This window comes from Scardinius erythrophthalmus (genome assembly GCF_964197995.2).
Source record: "Scardinius erythrophthalmus genome assembly, chromosome: 9".
Lineage (NCBI taxonomy): Eukaryota > Metazoa > Chordata > Actinopteri > Cypriniformes > Leuciscidae > Scardinius > Scardinius erythrophthalmus.
In genome coordinates, this window is record NC_138229.1 from 30385382 (window position 1) to 30403070 (window position 17689).

General features: G+C 39.7%; 1 protein-coding gene across 1 annotated transcript in view; it reads right to left on the bottom strand.

Annotated features, from left to right (window-relative positions):
* Window positions 1-96: 96 nt before the first annotated feature.
* Window positions 97-17689, bottom strand: part of pls1 (plastin 1 (I isoform)) — a 28869-nt gene continuing 11276 nt past the window's right edge. The window contains exons 4-18 of the mRNA XM_081375088.1: window positions 14739-14846; window positions 14263-14423; window positions 14008-14137; window positions 11618-11750; window positions 11394-11475; window positions 9972-10137; window positions 9668-9810; window positions 8997-9092; window positions 8563-8755; window positions 4224-4302; window positions 3296-3410; window positions 2844-2977; window positions 1151-1274; window positions 884-1008; window positions 97-772 (exon numbers count right to left, since the gene is read on the bottom strand). Of these exons, the coding sequence (XP_081231214.1) occupies window positions 634-772; window positions 884-1008; window positions 1151-1274; window positions 2844-2977; window positions 3296-3410; window positions 4224-4302; window positions 8563-8755; window positions 8997-9092; window positions 9668-9810; window positions 9972-10137; window positions 11394-11475; window positions 11618-11750; window positions 14008-14137; window positions 14263-14423; window positions 14739-14846 (1928 nt within the window). The 3' untranslated portion in view covers window positions 97-633. The remainder of the gene's footprint in view (window positions 773-883; window positions 1009-1150; window positions 1275-2843; window positions 2978-3295; window positions 3411-4223; window positions 4303-8562; window positions 8756-8996; window positions 9093-9667; window positions 9811-9971; window positions 10138-11393; window positions 11476-11617; window positions 11751-14007; window positions 14138-14262; window positions 14424-14738; window positions 14847-17689) is intronic.

A 17689-nucleotide genomic window follows, 5' to 3' on the forward strand; every position in this document is an offset into this window, starting at 1 on the left:
AATTCCCTCTGGAAGAGAGCTGGACACGTTAGATGATTGTAAATAGGAGGCAGAGCCCAGGAAAGTGTTTGCAATTCTGGCCACTGTTAAATGATGTGGATGCTTGTTCAAAAAGAAATTCTGCCAATTGTAGCATTTTTCTGCTTTCGACTTTCGAAAAAATCCTCCTCTGAATTACAATGCGCTTTCCTGGATGAGCAAATATTTAGACTGACACCCAAAATGTATGATTATAAGCCAGAATAGCTGGCCAGCTAGATCTAAGCCTGATTAAATAACAAAATGAATGAATGTGCAGATCCACATGGCTCAAATATTTCTTGTGAGCACCTTTATTTACGTAATGTAAAAATATCCAGCTATTTACAATCTGAAAGAATCAAGAGTCGATGAAGAAATAAAGCATTCACAATTATTAAGAAAATAACATTCTCTTTGAATAATCTTGCATCTAGTATCTTAGCTAGTAGAAATGAAATGATTAGTGACATATTTCGGTGCAATTAACAGGAGGTAAATTCATGAGGAAATATTCATAAAAAATAGCACTTGCGTTAAAGTGTTGGTGCGTAAGGCAGAAGGGATGTTAAGAGGAAAAAAAGTGCAATGTATGGGTTGTGCTTTCTGACAAGGTCAGCCATTGACTTTCTTCAAGCCCCTTCCCATAAGGCATGCAAACACCGTCATCACCATCTTGGGTTTGACCTCCACAAGGTCATCAGGCAGGGCGTACACCCTGACTCCGATTTTTCGCGCCACTGAGATTGCGTATCTGTGAGGGGGAAACAGAGATACGGAGACGGTTGTTGGTGGCGAGACAACAGGCAATTTGGCGTCAGATGCGTATCAGGGTAATTTATGAGGAGCCGCGGGGGGAACTTACTTTGCATTGTTTAGCTTGTCCTCTGGCGTCATTTCCCCGCTCTTCACCATCTCGTATTTAATGACTTTGGGCACGATGGTGTCGATCAGATCAATCACTGGCAGGCTAGTGCTGATTGATTTGTCCTGAAACAATACATCATATACAATTCAATTTCATTTAAACTTAGACATGTTTGATATTATTTGAATCCCAATATGAATTCATTCACTTCATGGTTCTGTAGGAAAGCAGTACTAGTAAAACGTTGTGTCGAATGGGATTCACCTTGAAGCTGCTGATATACGAGTCTTTATTGCCTTGTTTCAAGGTGTTGTTCACCCACTTGATAATAATTTGGTCATTGACTATTTCCCCTTCACCGAGGTCAGACAGAACCTTCAAAGTATATCTGCAAGAGTTATTTGTAAGAAACAAGATGATTAATATGTTTCACGTTTTTAACAAAACTATAACCATCCTCATATGACAAGTATTTTTTTTTTGCAAATATCCAAAAAGTTTGATGTCATTTTTTTTTTAAAGAAATTAATACTTTTATTCAGTAAGAAGGCATTATTTTTTTTCTCCAAAAGTCACAGTAAAGACTATCAAATAAATGTTGTTCTTTTGAACCTTCTATTCATCAAATTATCCTGAAAAGCAACATGTATCACTGTTTCCATAAAAATATTAAGCAGCACAGCTGTTTTCAACATTGATAATGATAAGAAATGGTGTCTTGAGCAGCAAATCAGCATATCAGAATAATTTCTGAAGGATCATGTGACACTGAAGACTGGAGAAATTATGCTGAAAATGCAGCTTTGATCACAGGAATAAATTACATTTTAAAATATATTCAAAAAGAAAAAAGTTATTTTAAATTATAATAATATTTCACAATATTACTGTATTTTTGATTAAATAAATGCAGCCTTGGTGAGCATAAGAGACTTATTTTTTTTAAAAACATTTAAATGTTAAGTATTTTATGACTGGAAATGTATTTTCCTGCCTCTCGTAATATATGTTGACAACACACATTTAGCATATATTTAGAGTATGGTTTGGCCAATTTTTTTGCCATACGAGTCAAGTCAAATTCTTTCAACCCAATAGAGACAGAGCGTATTTAGGCCACGCCCACACCCGGGGGGAAAACAATCCAACGGTCTCCATTGACTTTGCATTGCGAGAGGTTGCCTCCTTGTCATTTCTTGCTTCTAACAAAAGACAGAAAAATGCCTAAAAGCTGATGTGTGACAAGGTGTACAGCAAACAAGCTAAAAAACCCAGAAATACGTTTTTATTAGCTCTCGACCCCAAAAAACGAGTGTTTAGGACATAAAAGTGGATACAGGCAGTTGAGACAGAGCGTCACGTGTCTCATTACTCTGAGAACTAACGTAGGCTACGCCCGCTGGAAGAGACCTAATCGGCAACACAGGATAGTTTATCTTACAGAAATATAATATATAAAACTGACATTTGGATATTTGAGTTGATTGCACACGTGGTGTATTTTTAGTGCATAGGCCTACTGAGTGTCAGGATCCCACAATTTACCCATTCGTTCCAGCCTGTATCCACTTTTATGTCCTCAAACACTCGTTTTTTGGGGTCGACAGCTTATGAAAACTTATTTCTGGGTTTCTTAGCTTGTTTGCTGTACACCTTGTCACAGGGCAGCTTTTAGGCATTATTCTGTCTTTTGTTAGAAGTCAGATTATGACGCGTTGCGCTCTGTCTCTATCTCATGAGAACTATTTTACAAGTTTTCAATTTTCAAATGAATACAAACGATTTGATTTGTATGAAAATAGGATTTTATAGGAAAGAAAAAACCTAGCATGAAGGTCCACCTCTAAACGCATCCCTCAGTGGGGTGTAAGCAGATGATACGATGATACGCCGACATGTAAAATAGTTAGAATTGCCATGACAGCATGTTGAAACTTTTATTGTATAGATAAAGTACCTTGTCATTAGCTGCCAGACCAGTGCCAGGGTGTGCATGGGGCTTCCCTCATTGATATTCTCACCACCGATTCCTACCAAGGAAAACTTTGCTTCCTTTTTGCCCAGTGCGACTGCATAATTACAATTCTCAAGCTACAAAACAAACACATGTCGGCCAAGTTAAAATGACATGTATAATTTAACCCTGACGACAGCAGTATGCATACATAAATAGAGTTTTTGATGAATAAAGTGCATTTTGAATTCTAAATTGAGCTGGCCAGTACCCTGAGGCAGCTGTGGAAATCATTTCAGCAGGGACAAAAATCCAACATGTACTGTAGCAGTACACATGTTCAATTTGCTCTCAGAAACAAACGTACTAATGTGATATGACTCGAAGCTGATCCGGTTAGCTGCTTGTACTCTCAACCTATTGAAACTCAAAGCTGAACTTCTGAAAGTACAAACCTTCTTCATGTTGGAGCCCAGTATTGGATAGGGAGGTTTATTGACTCTAGTCCAGTCAACAGGGACCTGGATTCTCTCGTATAACTGAAGAATGACCTGACCGTCATGCAGATCACTGGAGAAGAAGATGTTCATGATTAACTTCAGTCTTTTGGTTATAATGTTTTATGTAGTACATTGAATCAATGTAAATTGTGTTTAAATGTACAGACCACCTCTGATTTGTCAGCAAATTTCTCCAAAGCACAACAACAAAAAAGCAAAAAGCTACATGTCAGAGCTGTGGCCTTGTGTTTGGACATGTGCTATCCATCCATCCATCCATCCATCCATCCATCCATCCATCCATCCATCCATCCATCCATCCGTATTTCTCTCTCTATAAATAATAACAACTATTTTATCTATTACTACTAAACAACACCTATTTTTAAGCTGGTGTACTAATTTTGTTTATAGTTTTAACTAATTGCTCATGATTTTCATAATTTGTAAGTCATTTTGAGTAAAAGTATCTGCTAAATTGATACATGTAAATGTATGCACAAGTTACAGTAAATGCCTAAATGCAATACTTTGGAAAGGAGGTTTAGAACAAACCTAAGTTTAAGCAATAGCCTTAGCAAGCACCACTAACATGACAATATTTTTTACATAGTATCATATTATAGTTTTATTTCTATATGTTTTAGTTATATTTCCATTTTTAAAAGTTATACATTTTAAAAATAATGGTGTTGTACATTAAAAAGTAAACATGCATACATTTTGTTTGATTGTTTAATTTATCTCACAACCTCCCTACCGTTCCACCATGAACCCATAGATTCATTGCTTTTGATTTCAGGACCAACATTAGTCCTGATATTTCAACTGTCACCGTAGAAAACTATGGCATTACTGTGAGCTAAATAAATGGCTGTGTTACCTGTACAAGTGATTGACATGTGGAGAAACCCCCAGAGAATTCATCCAGTTTCTGAATGTCCTGTCCTCTCTTGTTTCCCCTGTTGAAAAAGAGGGTGATAATTTATTAGTCAAAGTCACACCATGTCTTATGCCTTATTTTGAGGATCATTATGTACTTTAGATGCAGTACATTTTTGAATATTTTTATTTTAATACTGTTTTAATTGGATGTCAATGTTTATATTGACCTCACATTATAAGCCCACCAAAAAACTGTCCACCCTCTGAGAATTAAACTGGCTATTTTTGCTGCTGTCCCTTTAGGACGTCTAAATATACACTATATGTAGGCCATTGCCTGTTTACCTATGTAATTTACACTGTTGTTTATCAGGATGGATCAATTTGCTGTGGTCACAACTATGTTCTGTTAGTTTCACTTTCATGGACTTTGTTTATCGTCAGTTTCCTTTGTTCTAGTTTCCTGCCACTTGTTAGTTTCCATGGACACTCATTCAGTCATCACAGCTGTTTAGTATTTTGTCTTATTACACGGCTCTGTGGAATACTTGATTCTGATTGGTCAATTGCGCCATCCAGCAGTATGTTACCCCCCGATAACAACCGCTGAAAACAGGTAACACAGGCTCATCCGGGCTCATCCGCTACACACTTGCTAGGAACAGTTTTTCTTCAAGAAAGTTTTGCATTTGATGATCTAATATAATATTAAAACTCAGTCAAATCAATATTTCGTGTATGGTTACTTATGTCATCCAGTATCGTGGACTCACTCTCTCTTGTTTCATACAAACGCAGCTGCTGTCATTTTGCGACTATTGTTTTGTACACTGTAATGGATTATAAGATAACAAACAGGTACGATTTTAAAACAGTTTCATCTCAAATCAATATTTCTAATCAATGATCTATATTATGTATGTGATGAAATGCTGTGTAATAAGTGGTATGACTGTACCGTATCTTTACATGTCTGTAGTTTGAACTTGCCGCGCTAGCAACTTCCGCGGAAGCTTTGCGTTTAAAGACCTAATAAAATATTTAGCTCAATATTTCGTGTCTAATTATTTACTTATGTGGCAAGTAGCCGTGTAATACATCATCACTGTGTATTTAAGCTCCTCCTTGTGCACTCTTCATTTGTACGGTATTGTTTGTCTCTTTACACTCTGTATGTTGCCTACCTCTTTCTACTGGTAGAGTATGTTTTTTAATAAATACTTTGTTTTGTAACCTTTTTGAATCATCTTCATCTTCATCTGGACTAAAACGTCACAGAATACCGGACCCCAAAATGAGAAGAAGCATGGAAATAGCTTCCATCAATGTTGCTCCTTTGAGTGGCAAAGAATTGAAGGAAGGAGGGACAGTTTTTATTTTCCAGGGTGGCAGATGCCTTGAGGAATATGTTGAGGAATTTGTCGGCATCAACCACCTCACCCATTGTGAAGACATCCCGCACATGGAGGGGTTTTGGATCAGACTCGACGACAAGATCCGGCTGTGGTGCCGTGAGAAAACTCCTGCTGGACGCTGGCCAAGTACAACAATGTCACCCCACGGGTCTACGGATCTTCTTTCATTGTGGCCGATATAGAAAAGGATCCTGCTGTCAGCATCCAGCCCCACCCACCATCCGACACCACCCCAGAGCCAGACCCAGCGCCCATGCCCACTGCGGATAAGGAGCCAGAGCCCACCGCAGACCAAGAGACCCAGCTGATTCTTGCCACGGAGAGCAAGCCTGAGCCAATGCCCACCAAGGAGCCAGAGCCAGCAGCCACATCCGTCCCAGAAGAGAAGCCAGAGGTCCCAGCTGACCAGGTGTGTGAGCCAGCAATTACATCTGTGCCAGTGGGGGTGTTAGTGGAACTGGAAACAGAGGGATGGCTGATAGACTGGGAAACGGATGCAGTGCTTCCCACCCTGCCTATCACTGGTCCCCTCCTATATTAATCAGTGTCTATCATCGCCACTGGTCCTACCCAGCCATGAGTCTTCTATGTCATCATTGCCATGTCCAGCCCTAGTTTGTCGTCACCACCAGTTCATCACAGTATGATCTTCATCACCACCAGCCCTGTCCATCACCGCGCCTGCTTCCTCACCCAGTCTACCTCTTCTGCACGCTCCACTGAAGCCAGCCATTCCCTCGGCTCTGCCTCCACTTGCTCCCTTTAGCCCCTCACCATCAACCCCTGCCATGCAGCCCTGATCCGCCTTGGGGCTTCTGGTCCCCAGCTCTGCCCTGGCGTGAGGTGTCCTGGGCACCGCCTCGTCCCTCAGACCCCTCAGTTCCACCTCAGTCCATCGACCAATCGGCTCTGTCATGGCTCCTCGCCCCCTCAGCTCCACCTGGGACTGTTGTCCTTTCGGCTTTACCAGGCTACCTTGTCCCACCAGCTCCGCCCTGGTCAGTAGTCGCTCCACCATTTCCACGGACTTCCGGGCTGTCTGCTGCACTCCCTCCCTCCACCCCTGCGGGCACCCTCAGGCTCCACCGGGGTCCTCACTCATACCAGCATCACCTTGGTCCTTCGGCCCCTTGGTTCCACCTCGGCCACTTGTCGCCAGGACTCCGCCTTGGTCTCCCTGTCCATCAGTGTCACAGACTCCACCTGGGCCTCTTCATCTCCAGGCATCAGTGCTGTTGGTCGGGCTCAAAGCACCCCCTTGGCTCCTCCCTCCATCATTGCCGCCGTAGCTCGCCTCCATAATGGTCTTCTCCTGGGTCGCTCTGGGATCTCGTTGGCCATCCGGTCTTCCCTGGATCCTACCACCATCCACTTCTCCTTGGGCCCTTCTACCATCATGTCCTCCATGGCTACTACCTCCATCGCCACCATTGTCTCTCCTGCCAGCATGTCTGCCTTCGTCCAGCCCTTCACCCACTTCACGTCTGCATCCTAACCCCCACCCCCAAAAGCTTTGTGTTGTGAATGTTACTGTATGCCTATTTGTACAGCGAAAATCCTGTTTTCAATGATTTGCTCCAGGTAAATATGTTTTTATTAAAGTCCTTTAAATACGAATGATTAAAGTGCACAAGAATGATTACATGATGATAGTCTGTTTCACAATATTCTCTTAGTTTGCACAGTAGACCTTTATACTTATTAACAATAAAATCAGGCTGCAGACTGAATTAATAGTGTTGTGAATGTAGAAAAGAGCATGATGGTAAAATAATCATCTATCTCCCTCTGCAACGTAAATGGGAAAAAGGCAGTTAAGAGGGTTCTGGCAAATGCACGTATCTATTTGGCTGATGACATGCTGTATTTAAGGAGACAGAATGTAGATGAAAATAGAACAATCAGATAAAGAGGACAAAAGACAGATAAACAGACAGTGAGATAAAACCTAATCACCCCCAATTACTGATGTCACATGTGACCCTCTAACACACACACACACATGCATTATGTGTGTAGTAAGCCACAGAGCGCCACCTGCTGCTCTCTAAAAACACTGCAGATGCAAAAGCACCAATTTGTCAGTGGTGTTGGTAAGAACAGTACTGTATATCTTTCACGTATATTTCATGCAACCCATAACAGAGTGTCTTGAAACTTTACTTATTACATAAAGTGACTTCTTTACATAGATGCTTTTTCCTATTTCCTTATTAATCTTTATTTATGTTAGTTAATAAAAATAGAATTGTTCATTGTTAGTTCATGTTAGCTCAGGTCCATTAAATCATTTTAACGGATACAACTTTTGATTTTAAAAATGTATTAGCAAATGTTCAAATTAAAGGGATAGTTTACCCAAAATGAAAATTATCCCATAATTTACTCTCCCTCAAGTCATCCTAGGTGTATATGACTTTCTTCTTTTAGCCAAACAATCGGAGTTATATTAAAACATTTCCTTGCTCTTCCAAGCTTTATAGTGGAAGTGAATGGTACCTTAGATTTTGAAGCCCAAAAAAAGTGCATCCATCCATCATAAAAGTAATCCATACGGCTCCAGGGTGTTAATAAAGGCCTTCTGAAGCAAAGTGATGTGGTTATGTAAGAACAATATCCATATTTATAACTTTATAAACTATAATCACTGGCTTCTGGTTACGGCTGTGCGCGAGTCTAGTTCCAGCGGAACAAAATAAAAATAATATAAAATATAATAAGAGTTTGAGTATGTTTCTTGTTTTAATGGTGGGGAATGTCTGGTTGGTAATTCACACAGGATGTGAGCTCAGATGTGAAGCAAAGATAATGCAGCATCATTTATCACAGGCAGTCAAAAACCTCTCCGGGTCCCAGACTGCATAAATAACACCTTCTTTTCAGCACGCGTTTGGCACATTCACATAAAATAATGGAACTCACCCTCAATTGCATAATCAATGCCATTGCTGGTGGGTCTGTTCAAGGCCGGGTACATGTTGAAAAGATTGGCCACAAAGGCCATGTTGAGCTTATGGTTTCCTGCCACCACATCCCGTGGAGTGACAAACTGTCTGCAATCCAGGCGATCCGCCTGCTTCAGCATCAGCTCTGCTCGCATTTCATCATCACGCTCCTTAAAGAGAGAGTTATTGAGTCTGAGTAACTATGCTTAAATCTGAAAGCAGATGATCATCTGCCTCAACAAGATTAATGGCTGTTCTGTACAGTGCCACAATAATAGGACAATATGTGGACGTAACTGTACAAACACTACATTTTACACCCCCGGTTAGTATAAGTTCAAACAAAGCAGGATGTTGACTTACTCAGTAAAAAAGGCAAAGGCTGCAGACCAAACATTCAGACTGACTTACCTTCAGACCAGACATGTCAATGTCAATCCTCATCTCATCATCCCCGTCTCCTTTAGGCGAGATCTGATCAAGCAGGTGGAAGTAAGCCCTGGAGTCCTGAGAGCATTATATAAGTCAATATCAACTGACATGCAAATGACAGCTCAAAGGATTTGATGTCAAACCAGATCAAAGGCCTTTAGGGTTTATATAGTTCTTTCATTTCTAGGCCTGTGGTTGATTTACAGGTACTCAGCATATATATCCAATGCGGTATTTCAAAATATACAACAAATGGCCATATATATATATATGTGAACAAGTGAACGCAAAGTTTCTCAGGGGAATGTGGAAGCTCATAATTTTTCCTCCAATCTCATATTTTTTTTCCACCACGAGTCCCTTTAATGCATCCTGGCTGAATTCTGGCTTTAATTTTAAAGTATTAATTTCTTTAAAATAAATAAATACATACAATAAATAAATAAAAATCTTAATGACCCAAACTTTTGAATGGTATTGTATTTGAAATATTATTTGGCCCAAAAAAAAAAAAAAAAAAAAAAAACCTTGGGTAAACTTGGGTAAAGTATAGTAAACCTCAGTTCAAAGCCCAGTTCTATTGGAGTGATGTGAATTATCAGTAATGACTGAATGACTGATGATGACTTCTGTGATGAAGCATAAACTACCTTGATATCTTCACTGAAGTTTCTGATTTGTTGCCAGCCAGCAGCTTTCAGGTGATAGTTGACCCATCGCAGCAAAAGGTCCTCGGGGGACATTGACATCAGGTGGTCCAGCTCTTCTGACTCATCAAGCAATGCAATTAGAGCTACACACAGATAAATTCACAGAAACACGTTATTGAAACCTCTTAAGAGGCGTAAATCAGTCACTCATGTACATGCATGCTTGAATTAATTTATGTCTGCAATAAGTAAGCCCACTGGATGGCACCATGTTACCAAAAATCTATTTAGGCAGAGTAATGACCTTCATTGCGTGAGATCTCAATGTCAGCGAAGAGGCCGATTTTTATGATTTGCCAGAGGAGGCCAAGCACGAGGTGAGGGGTCCCTGCTTTCATGTCCTGAGCATCGATGTTGACCACCGTGCAGCCAATAGCCGAAGCAGAGTTAAGTGCCAACATCAAATTCTCCTGTATTAGCAAAGAGGTAGATAATCATAATCAGTGTTGGGAGTAACGCGTTACAAAAGTAATGTTTTACAGTAACTTTTTGCCTTTAACGCAGTAGTGTAAGGCATTACTAATACATTTTCAGTAATATTTACTCGGTACATGTTCAGTAACGCTTGCGTTACAACACACTTTTAGCCCAAAATGTAATTGTAAAAAAAAAAAAAAAAAAAAAAAACAAGGGGGAAAAAAACAGACAGACCGCGAGACATTAACAAATTAAAAATGCAAGTGAGTTATTACCTGTTCGTGGTCAGTCAATAGCCGCGTGTGGTGTCCAAGTTTGTAAATAAGACTAAATGACAGTTTCTGATATATTTGTATGCCGATTTATTTCATTCATCTCCCTCTTGCTGGTGTACCTTTGTATTGTGTGACATACAGTAGTCTAGTAAAAGCGTGTTTAGGGCAGGTTTTACAGGAGTGCCGTGAGGCATGATTTCGGTCTCTGTGCTCGCGCTGACCAGTGGAAAAGCGGTTAATGGGAGAATATGGTAGAAGAAGACTGTACATTCGCGAGATAGACGTATGCACATTACTCTGTTTGTTCTGTGTTTTCTTTCTAACCAGAGAGCAGTCTGTTTTCTTTCGTTTTGAATTGTTCTGTTTAAAAGTAGACATGTCTGACTGTGAGGCGAGTAGGCGCCGAGTTTCGGTTCATTTATGAGACGAGCTCCAGGTTCACGCGCCGGCGCCTCCATGTCCTGATTATCTCGTCTACTATATTTACTTCTTATGCGGAAAATAAAATAAAATGAATATAATATGTACTGTGGAGAGCCAACCCTTCTTCATCCGGTGGGTAGTATTACTTTTGGTATGCTTAGTGTAATTCACAGAATTACTAAAAAATATTTTGCTACCTAAGTTAAAGATTTTTGTGTCACTCATGCATGCATGTCTATTTGCCTCATATTAAATATAAAACGCATGTGTAGACTGATATTTTTCTAATGTCTGGACTCATTTATTAAGGGAGTATGGATATATAAACAGACGTTTCAATATATTGGTATTAAATGCATTTTCTGAGAATTTATATTTCAAGTTTTTACTGCAAATGTCACGTCCATAACGCTGGAATAGCACAATTGTAAAGAATTTATCCTCAACTAGATTTAGGATGGGGCTGAGAATCACCCATTATGGGAGAGGTTTTCAAAGATCTTTATTCAGATATCACCTCTTTGTTGGATTTCAAAAGTGAGAGCACTTACAGTCATTGTAAACGGAGTGCATTTCTTTGTGTTGATGACGCGCTCATCAATGGTGTCAGGTTGCGAGAGGTTGATCATTTTGCTGCAAAGAAACGGCCAAGAGGTTGTTAAACATGAACTCTTATTTATATTGTATTTAAATGTGCTGAATAATTAAAGGCAATGTATTGAACAGCACAACAAACAAATAACATTACACAGTAAACCAGTTAATCTTATATTACCAAAGCAATATTCCATCTTTTACGGATTTGAATAAACTGTCAGTTTCCGGGTCCATTGGGATCAGATGTTTGCAGTCAGGATCCTTTGCCAAGGCCTTATTCACCCAGTTCACAAAGGCCACTTTTTCTTCATCTGAGAAACGTTTATAAAAACAAAACATTAGCAAAATGACATTTGGTCTACTTGTGTCAGGGATCATTTGACAAATCAATTGACAAATCTCATTTCAAACAGTTTAAATATGGTTTGACTCTTCTGAAGCAGTGCTCAAGCACAGCAGGAACGGCTCAGAGGCTTTATGTGTTTCCAAGTGAAACAGGATATTCCGTTAGAAAATATGTATATAGTTGGACTTGATTTATTCAACAGGAATTCACTGGATGGTGAAAAGGGTTAGGGACGACATGGCAGAATGGGGGTGGGCGGGCAGCTGAAGTCATGTATGATATCAGCCAAAAATGAGGCAAAGCAAGTTTTTACATCTTAAATGATAAATGAAGACAACCCATTTTTTATTCTTTTGGAAAAAAAATGAAATGTTCATTAACTGTTTCCCCACCATTGACAAGATTTTCCATCATTTTTGACACAACGCTTCCAAGCCACTAATGAGTTTTTTCTTGCAATTCCTGTTTTTGCTGTTATAAGGTAGGGGGCGCATCCTCTGAAATATTACAGCATCTCCGGATCCAAAAACAAGATCTGCATAAACCAGAAGGAGCTGATAGAAGCATTGCTTGTGCACAAGTAATCTAATGTGATCATCAAACATTTAACAGCATATAAATCAAAATGTCTAGGTTACTAATGTAACGCCCAGGAGGAGGCAACACTCTGAGTGGAATGAGCCCTCACCCCTAAACCCTCCTCCAGGGGCAGTGCTTGCAGATTCACCACCTGACCCCTAAAATAAGTGGTAGATCCTTGTGCAAGTATCCAGGCCGGGTTCTCAGGATTACGTGAGAGTTGGCTGGTCCAAATTCCAGGCACGATCCATCAGCCAAAACATGCCTGCAGGTCCTCCACCCTCTTATCAGAAGCCAGTGCAGTCAGGAGCGCAGTCTTAAGAGACAGGATTTTAAGCCCTACTGACTGCAGTGTTTCAAAGGGTGCCCCCTGTAAGGCTGCTAAGACCAAGGACAGGTCCCAAGAGGGTACAAAGTGAGGCCGGGGAGGATTTAATCTTCTCTCGCCCCTCAGGAACCTGATGATCAGGTCGTGCTTTCCCACGGACTTACCATCTACTGCATCATGATGTTCAGCGATAGCGGCGACAAACTCTTTCAGGGTGGAGGGAGACAGCCCTCTCTCCAGCCCTTCTTGCAGGAAGGAAAGCACAGCTCTGATCGGGCATTTCCAGGGGTCTTCTCATTGGAGAAGAGCACCAATTAACGAACAGGCTGATAGTGTCTACCACTGCTGGGGGTAGACTACTTAAGTCCTCTGCGTCCCGTCCAGAGACCACACGTGGAGGTTCCAGGGGTCTGGACGCGGGTGCCATAGGGTGCCCCGTCTCTGAGAAAGCAAGTCCTTCCTAAAAGGAATCCGCCAGGGAGGGGCTGTCACGAGGAGCATTAGTTCTGTGAACCAGGACCGGTTGGGCCAGTACTGCGCTACTAGCAACACCTGCTCCTCTTCCTCCCTGACTTTGCACAGTGTCTGTGCGAGAAGGCTCACTGGGGGAAACGCATACTTGCGTAGTCCCCTCAGTCAGGGACTAAAACAACTAACTGGCAGTTGAACCGTCTGGGTGAGGAGTCGCCATTCTCCTGGGAGCGTGGGCTGTCGTAAGAGCTCGTCAGCTGCACGATTGAGCTCACCCTGAATGTGAACGCAGCGAAGCTACCTCAGATGCTTCTGACTCCAGAGGAGGAGATGGCGGGTGAGTTGCAACATGAGATGGGAGCGTAGACCACCCTGATGGTTGATGTACGGCCGTCTGGACCAGCACATGCTTGCCCTGTAGTAGAAATTTGAAGTGGCGCAGAGCAAGTCACACTGTGCCAGTGCAGTCGAGGTCCTGTCCAGGACCCTGAGGCTGCACACCCTTTACACATGAGACAACAACAAGCCTGGACACTGCCTGGACATGAATTTGATCAAAAATGTGATGGCTGGCAACATTTTTAGCAAATGATGAGGGGGAAAGAGTTAAGAATGAAACTAAGGTACATTTCAATTTCATATCGACTGTCTATACTCTTTAAAATGTTTTTTTTTTATTGTCATTGATGGTTCCATTAAGAGCCTTTAACATCCACGGGACCTTTCTAGTGCACAAAAGGTTCTAATTAGGTTCTTTAGATTATTAAAATGTTCTATTATGGCATCACTGCATAAACAATTTTGGAACCTTCATTTTTAAGAGTGTAATGGATGTTTATGTCACCTGAGTAAGAATGCTGCGTTCCTTCACTTGAGATCTTTGACGTTCCTCCAAATGACCGAATCCCATCCCGCCTGGAGATGGACTTGCGGAATGTTTCTCTCACTTCTTTACTTCTTAGCTCTTGGAATATCTGAAGAATTTAGTGAGATCCAAGCTTTCAAAGTGCAACAGTGACACGAGCAGCTGAGGTATACTTTGACCAATAAAAACTCATCAACACTTCAAGATAAGATAAAAACTCATAATCAGGCGTACCACAACAAACTCTTCAAAACTGATCTTCTCGTCTTTGTTGGTATCACCGGCAATGAACTTCTCCACAATCTCCCGTACCTTGTATCCGGGAAGGTGAAAGCTGGCCTCTCGAAAGAGCTCTTGAAGTTCAAAATCACTTACAAAGCCACTGTTGTCAATATCTAGAATGAAAGACAGTTTTAAATATCAATATTACATTTTATAGTAGTTAAATTCCTCACAGCAGAAAATCTTTGACATCACACCATATTTCGGGATTCCATAAAAAAACTATAAAATTATGTGTGTAGAACCACATGATACGATGATCCGCCATCAAAACACATTTATGTACATTTATGTACTTTATGTACTGTTAGTGTAATCTTTGGTAATGTTTGACAACTCACAAGCACAAAGTAGATGATTCAAGCACATTTCACATGTATCTAATGCACAATTCACTAAACCTGAGATTCAGACAGAGTTTTACTGACCGATTTTGTTGAAAGCCTCTCTCAGCTCCTCCAGATCTTCTCGGGAGATCTGTGTGACGTTGTTCTCCATGCTGGTCTCCGCACAGCAGTGCTCACCATGCAAAAGACCTGCCAAAAAGGTCCACACAGAGAGTTTGTGCGCTATTTGCCTGTATCTCTATGATAAGCAAATCCATGATAGACACGACTGGTAGAAATACTTAGCGAAATGCAGTTATAGATGGGTCGGCATACACTACCGTTCAAAAGGTTGAAGGTTTTTTTTGTTTGTTTTTGAATAAAATTCCATATGCTCACCAAAGCTGCATTTACTTGAACAAGAACATACGGTAAAAAATTATTGTAATTTTAACTGTGAAAAGACAGTAAAAACACTACAGTTGAAAAAACTAGGTCACACTTTAGATTAGGGTCTAATTCTCATTATTAACTATGACTTTTGCCTAAATAAACTCCTAATTACTGCTTGTTAATGGTTTGTTTATTGTTAAATTGAGGTATTGGGTAACATTAAGAGATGTAGAATATGGTTGTACAGAATAAGGAATTAATATGTGCTTATAAGTACGGATAAACAGCCAATATCCTAGTAATATGCATGATTATACGCAACTTAATAGGGAGAACTGGACCAAAGTGTGACCAAAACCTATTAATAGGTTAACAGTAAGTTCCCTTACTATGTATACAGGGAAAAACTGTAATAGATCTAACCTTATTTTATATAATTTTGGAGTAAAATACAGTAAAACACCTTCAATGCATTCTTATTTGTCTCAGCTTGTAAAGCTACTTGTGATGAACTTTGATTCATCATGTGTTCATCATTTTCTTTACCACCAGTTTAATTATGGTGGTTGTCATTATGTTATAAAGGTTAACATTTTTTGAAATTTTCAGATTATTCTGTAAATATGTTTACAATTTAACTGTATTAAATTGTAATAATACAGTTGTTGCCTGAAACTTGTGGTTGCCCGAATAATTCTGTAAATATATTTACAATTTAACTGTATTTTTACAGGATTATTCGGGCAACAACAAGTTTTTATTTTTTATTTTTATTTTTTTACAGTGTACAGTGAGAAACTTATTACAATTTTATTACAATGTTATTACAATTTAAAATTACTGTTTGCTATTTTGACATATCTTAAAATATAATCTAGTCCTATGATGTCAAAGCTGAATTTTCAGTATCATTCCTCATCATTCAGTGTCAAATGATCCTTCAGAAATCATTTAAATATATGCTGATTTGCTGCTCAGGCTATTACTTTCTTTTTCCTTTTTTACATCAGCATAAAGATTTTAGGCTTCACCATTTGTCTTCACTGGTTCATTTTAAGTGGCGCTGAGGTGTGATAAATTAATTTAAAACTACAAATATTCCATGTAGCCTTTTCAAATAATATGAGACCATAAAAGCTGCAGGAAAAACAACTAAAAGAATTAGCAAAACGCTAGTTTAGCATCTCACACCGCAGGACCTGTCAACATCCCAGCAGGATTTCATGACATCTACGAGTTACAAAAACAAACTCACTGAATCATCAGTTTTCTATTATCAATCACAAAAATATCTCTGAATAATTAGAAAACAAAAGCTACGGGAAACATAAAAAATCTGCATGTTTTGATGAGATAAGACAGTAAAATCAAAGCTTGAATGCTGCCATTGTGAAAACGATACCTTTCTCCTAAAAAAGTCCCACGACTCAGCTTGAGATTACCCTAGGAAAGATAGAGATATTGCAATCGAATCCACTGCAGTGACTTCGGTCCTCTCCCACTGCGTATGTGGAGCTCAGGAAGATAGTGGTGAGGTAAGAGACCTTTGGCCTGTTATGTCTATTAAAGGCGAGGGCTTCGTAGCTGGAGTTAACGTTTAACGCCCAACCCAATGCTGAGTCAGCTGAGGCTGTCATGACATTCGTTTCTTGTACTAACTCTAGCTGTGACATGTGAGCATACTTTATACTTTATACCCACATAACTTTGTGACCTAAAAGAAATGGCACCACATTTCACTGGTTTTATTATCAAAGCTCACACAAACGCAACCATAAACACATAATCTAGAAGGCCTCTTTGATAAAAGATATAAATTATAAAACAAGCCATTTAATTGGTCTCATAACTAGAACGACTAGATACAACAGCAGATCGAAAGTTCAGCGATGATACAGGAGACACGCTCTACCAGAGTAATAAGACCTTATCAGCTGACCTGATGATTGGAAAGAGGGAATCACCACCCATAAAACAGAGGAATGTGCTGAAAAATAATATTCGACCACATGAGTGTCTCTTCTGTGCTGTGAACTCACTGGAGGCGGAACGAGAAACCTCAGCTGACAGATGTTTGACAGCAGACCTTCATGTTTTAAGCATGACAAGACAATACAGCATTTGCTCATGGTAACTTCATTTCATGATAGAACCACTACAAATAATTAGATGGAAAAAAACTAAGAATAAAAAATAAAGAATAAAGCAAAAATACATTTACATTTATGCATTTAGCAGATGCTTTTATCCAAAGCAATTTACAGAAGAAGAACAAAACATTCATCAAATAGCCAATATGCAATACAATTAACTAGCTAGAGAAGAGAAGAATTAAGTGTATTTTTTTAGTGTGTGTGTGTGTGTGTGTGTGTGTGCATGCACACATATTGTTTTAAGAGTGTGGGGTCATTAAGTGCTGGCTACTTAATTGCTTTAAGTTTATTTGCTGTCATAAATTTAAGTGAACTCAAAGTGGTGCCAAAGTCATAATCTTAAATAATAAGTTCACTGGACTGTCAGGCCACTTTAAAGTTAAAGAATTAAATTGGAAAAGTTGGGTTCTGATTTATAATAAGTGTCTTTAACTATTGTGCACTAACATTTAAATGAATCATTGGTAACAGTTTGTTTTACAGTCCTTATATGTTACACAAAGTTAC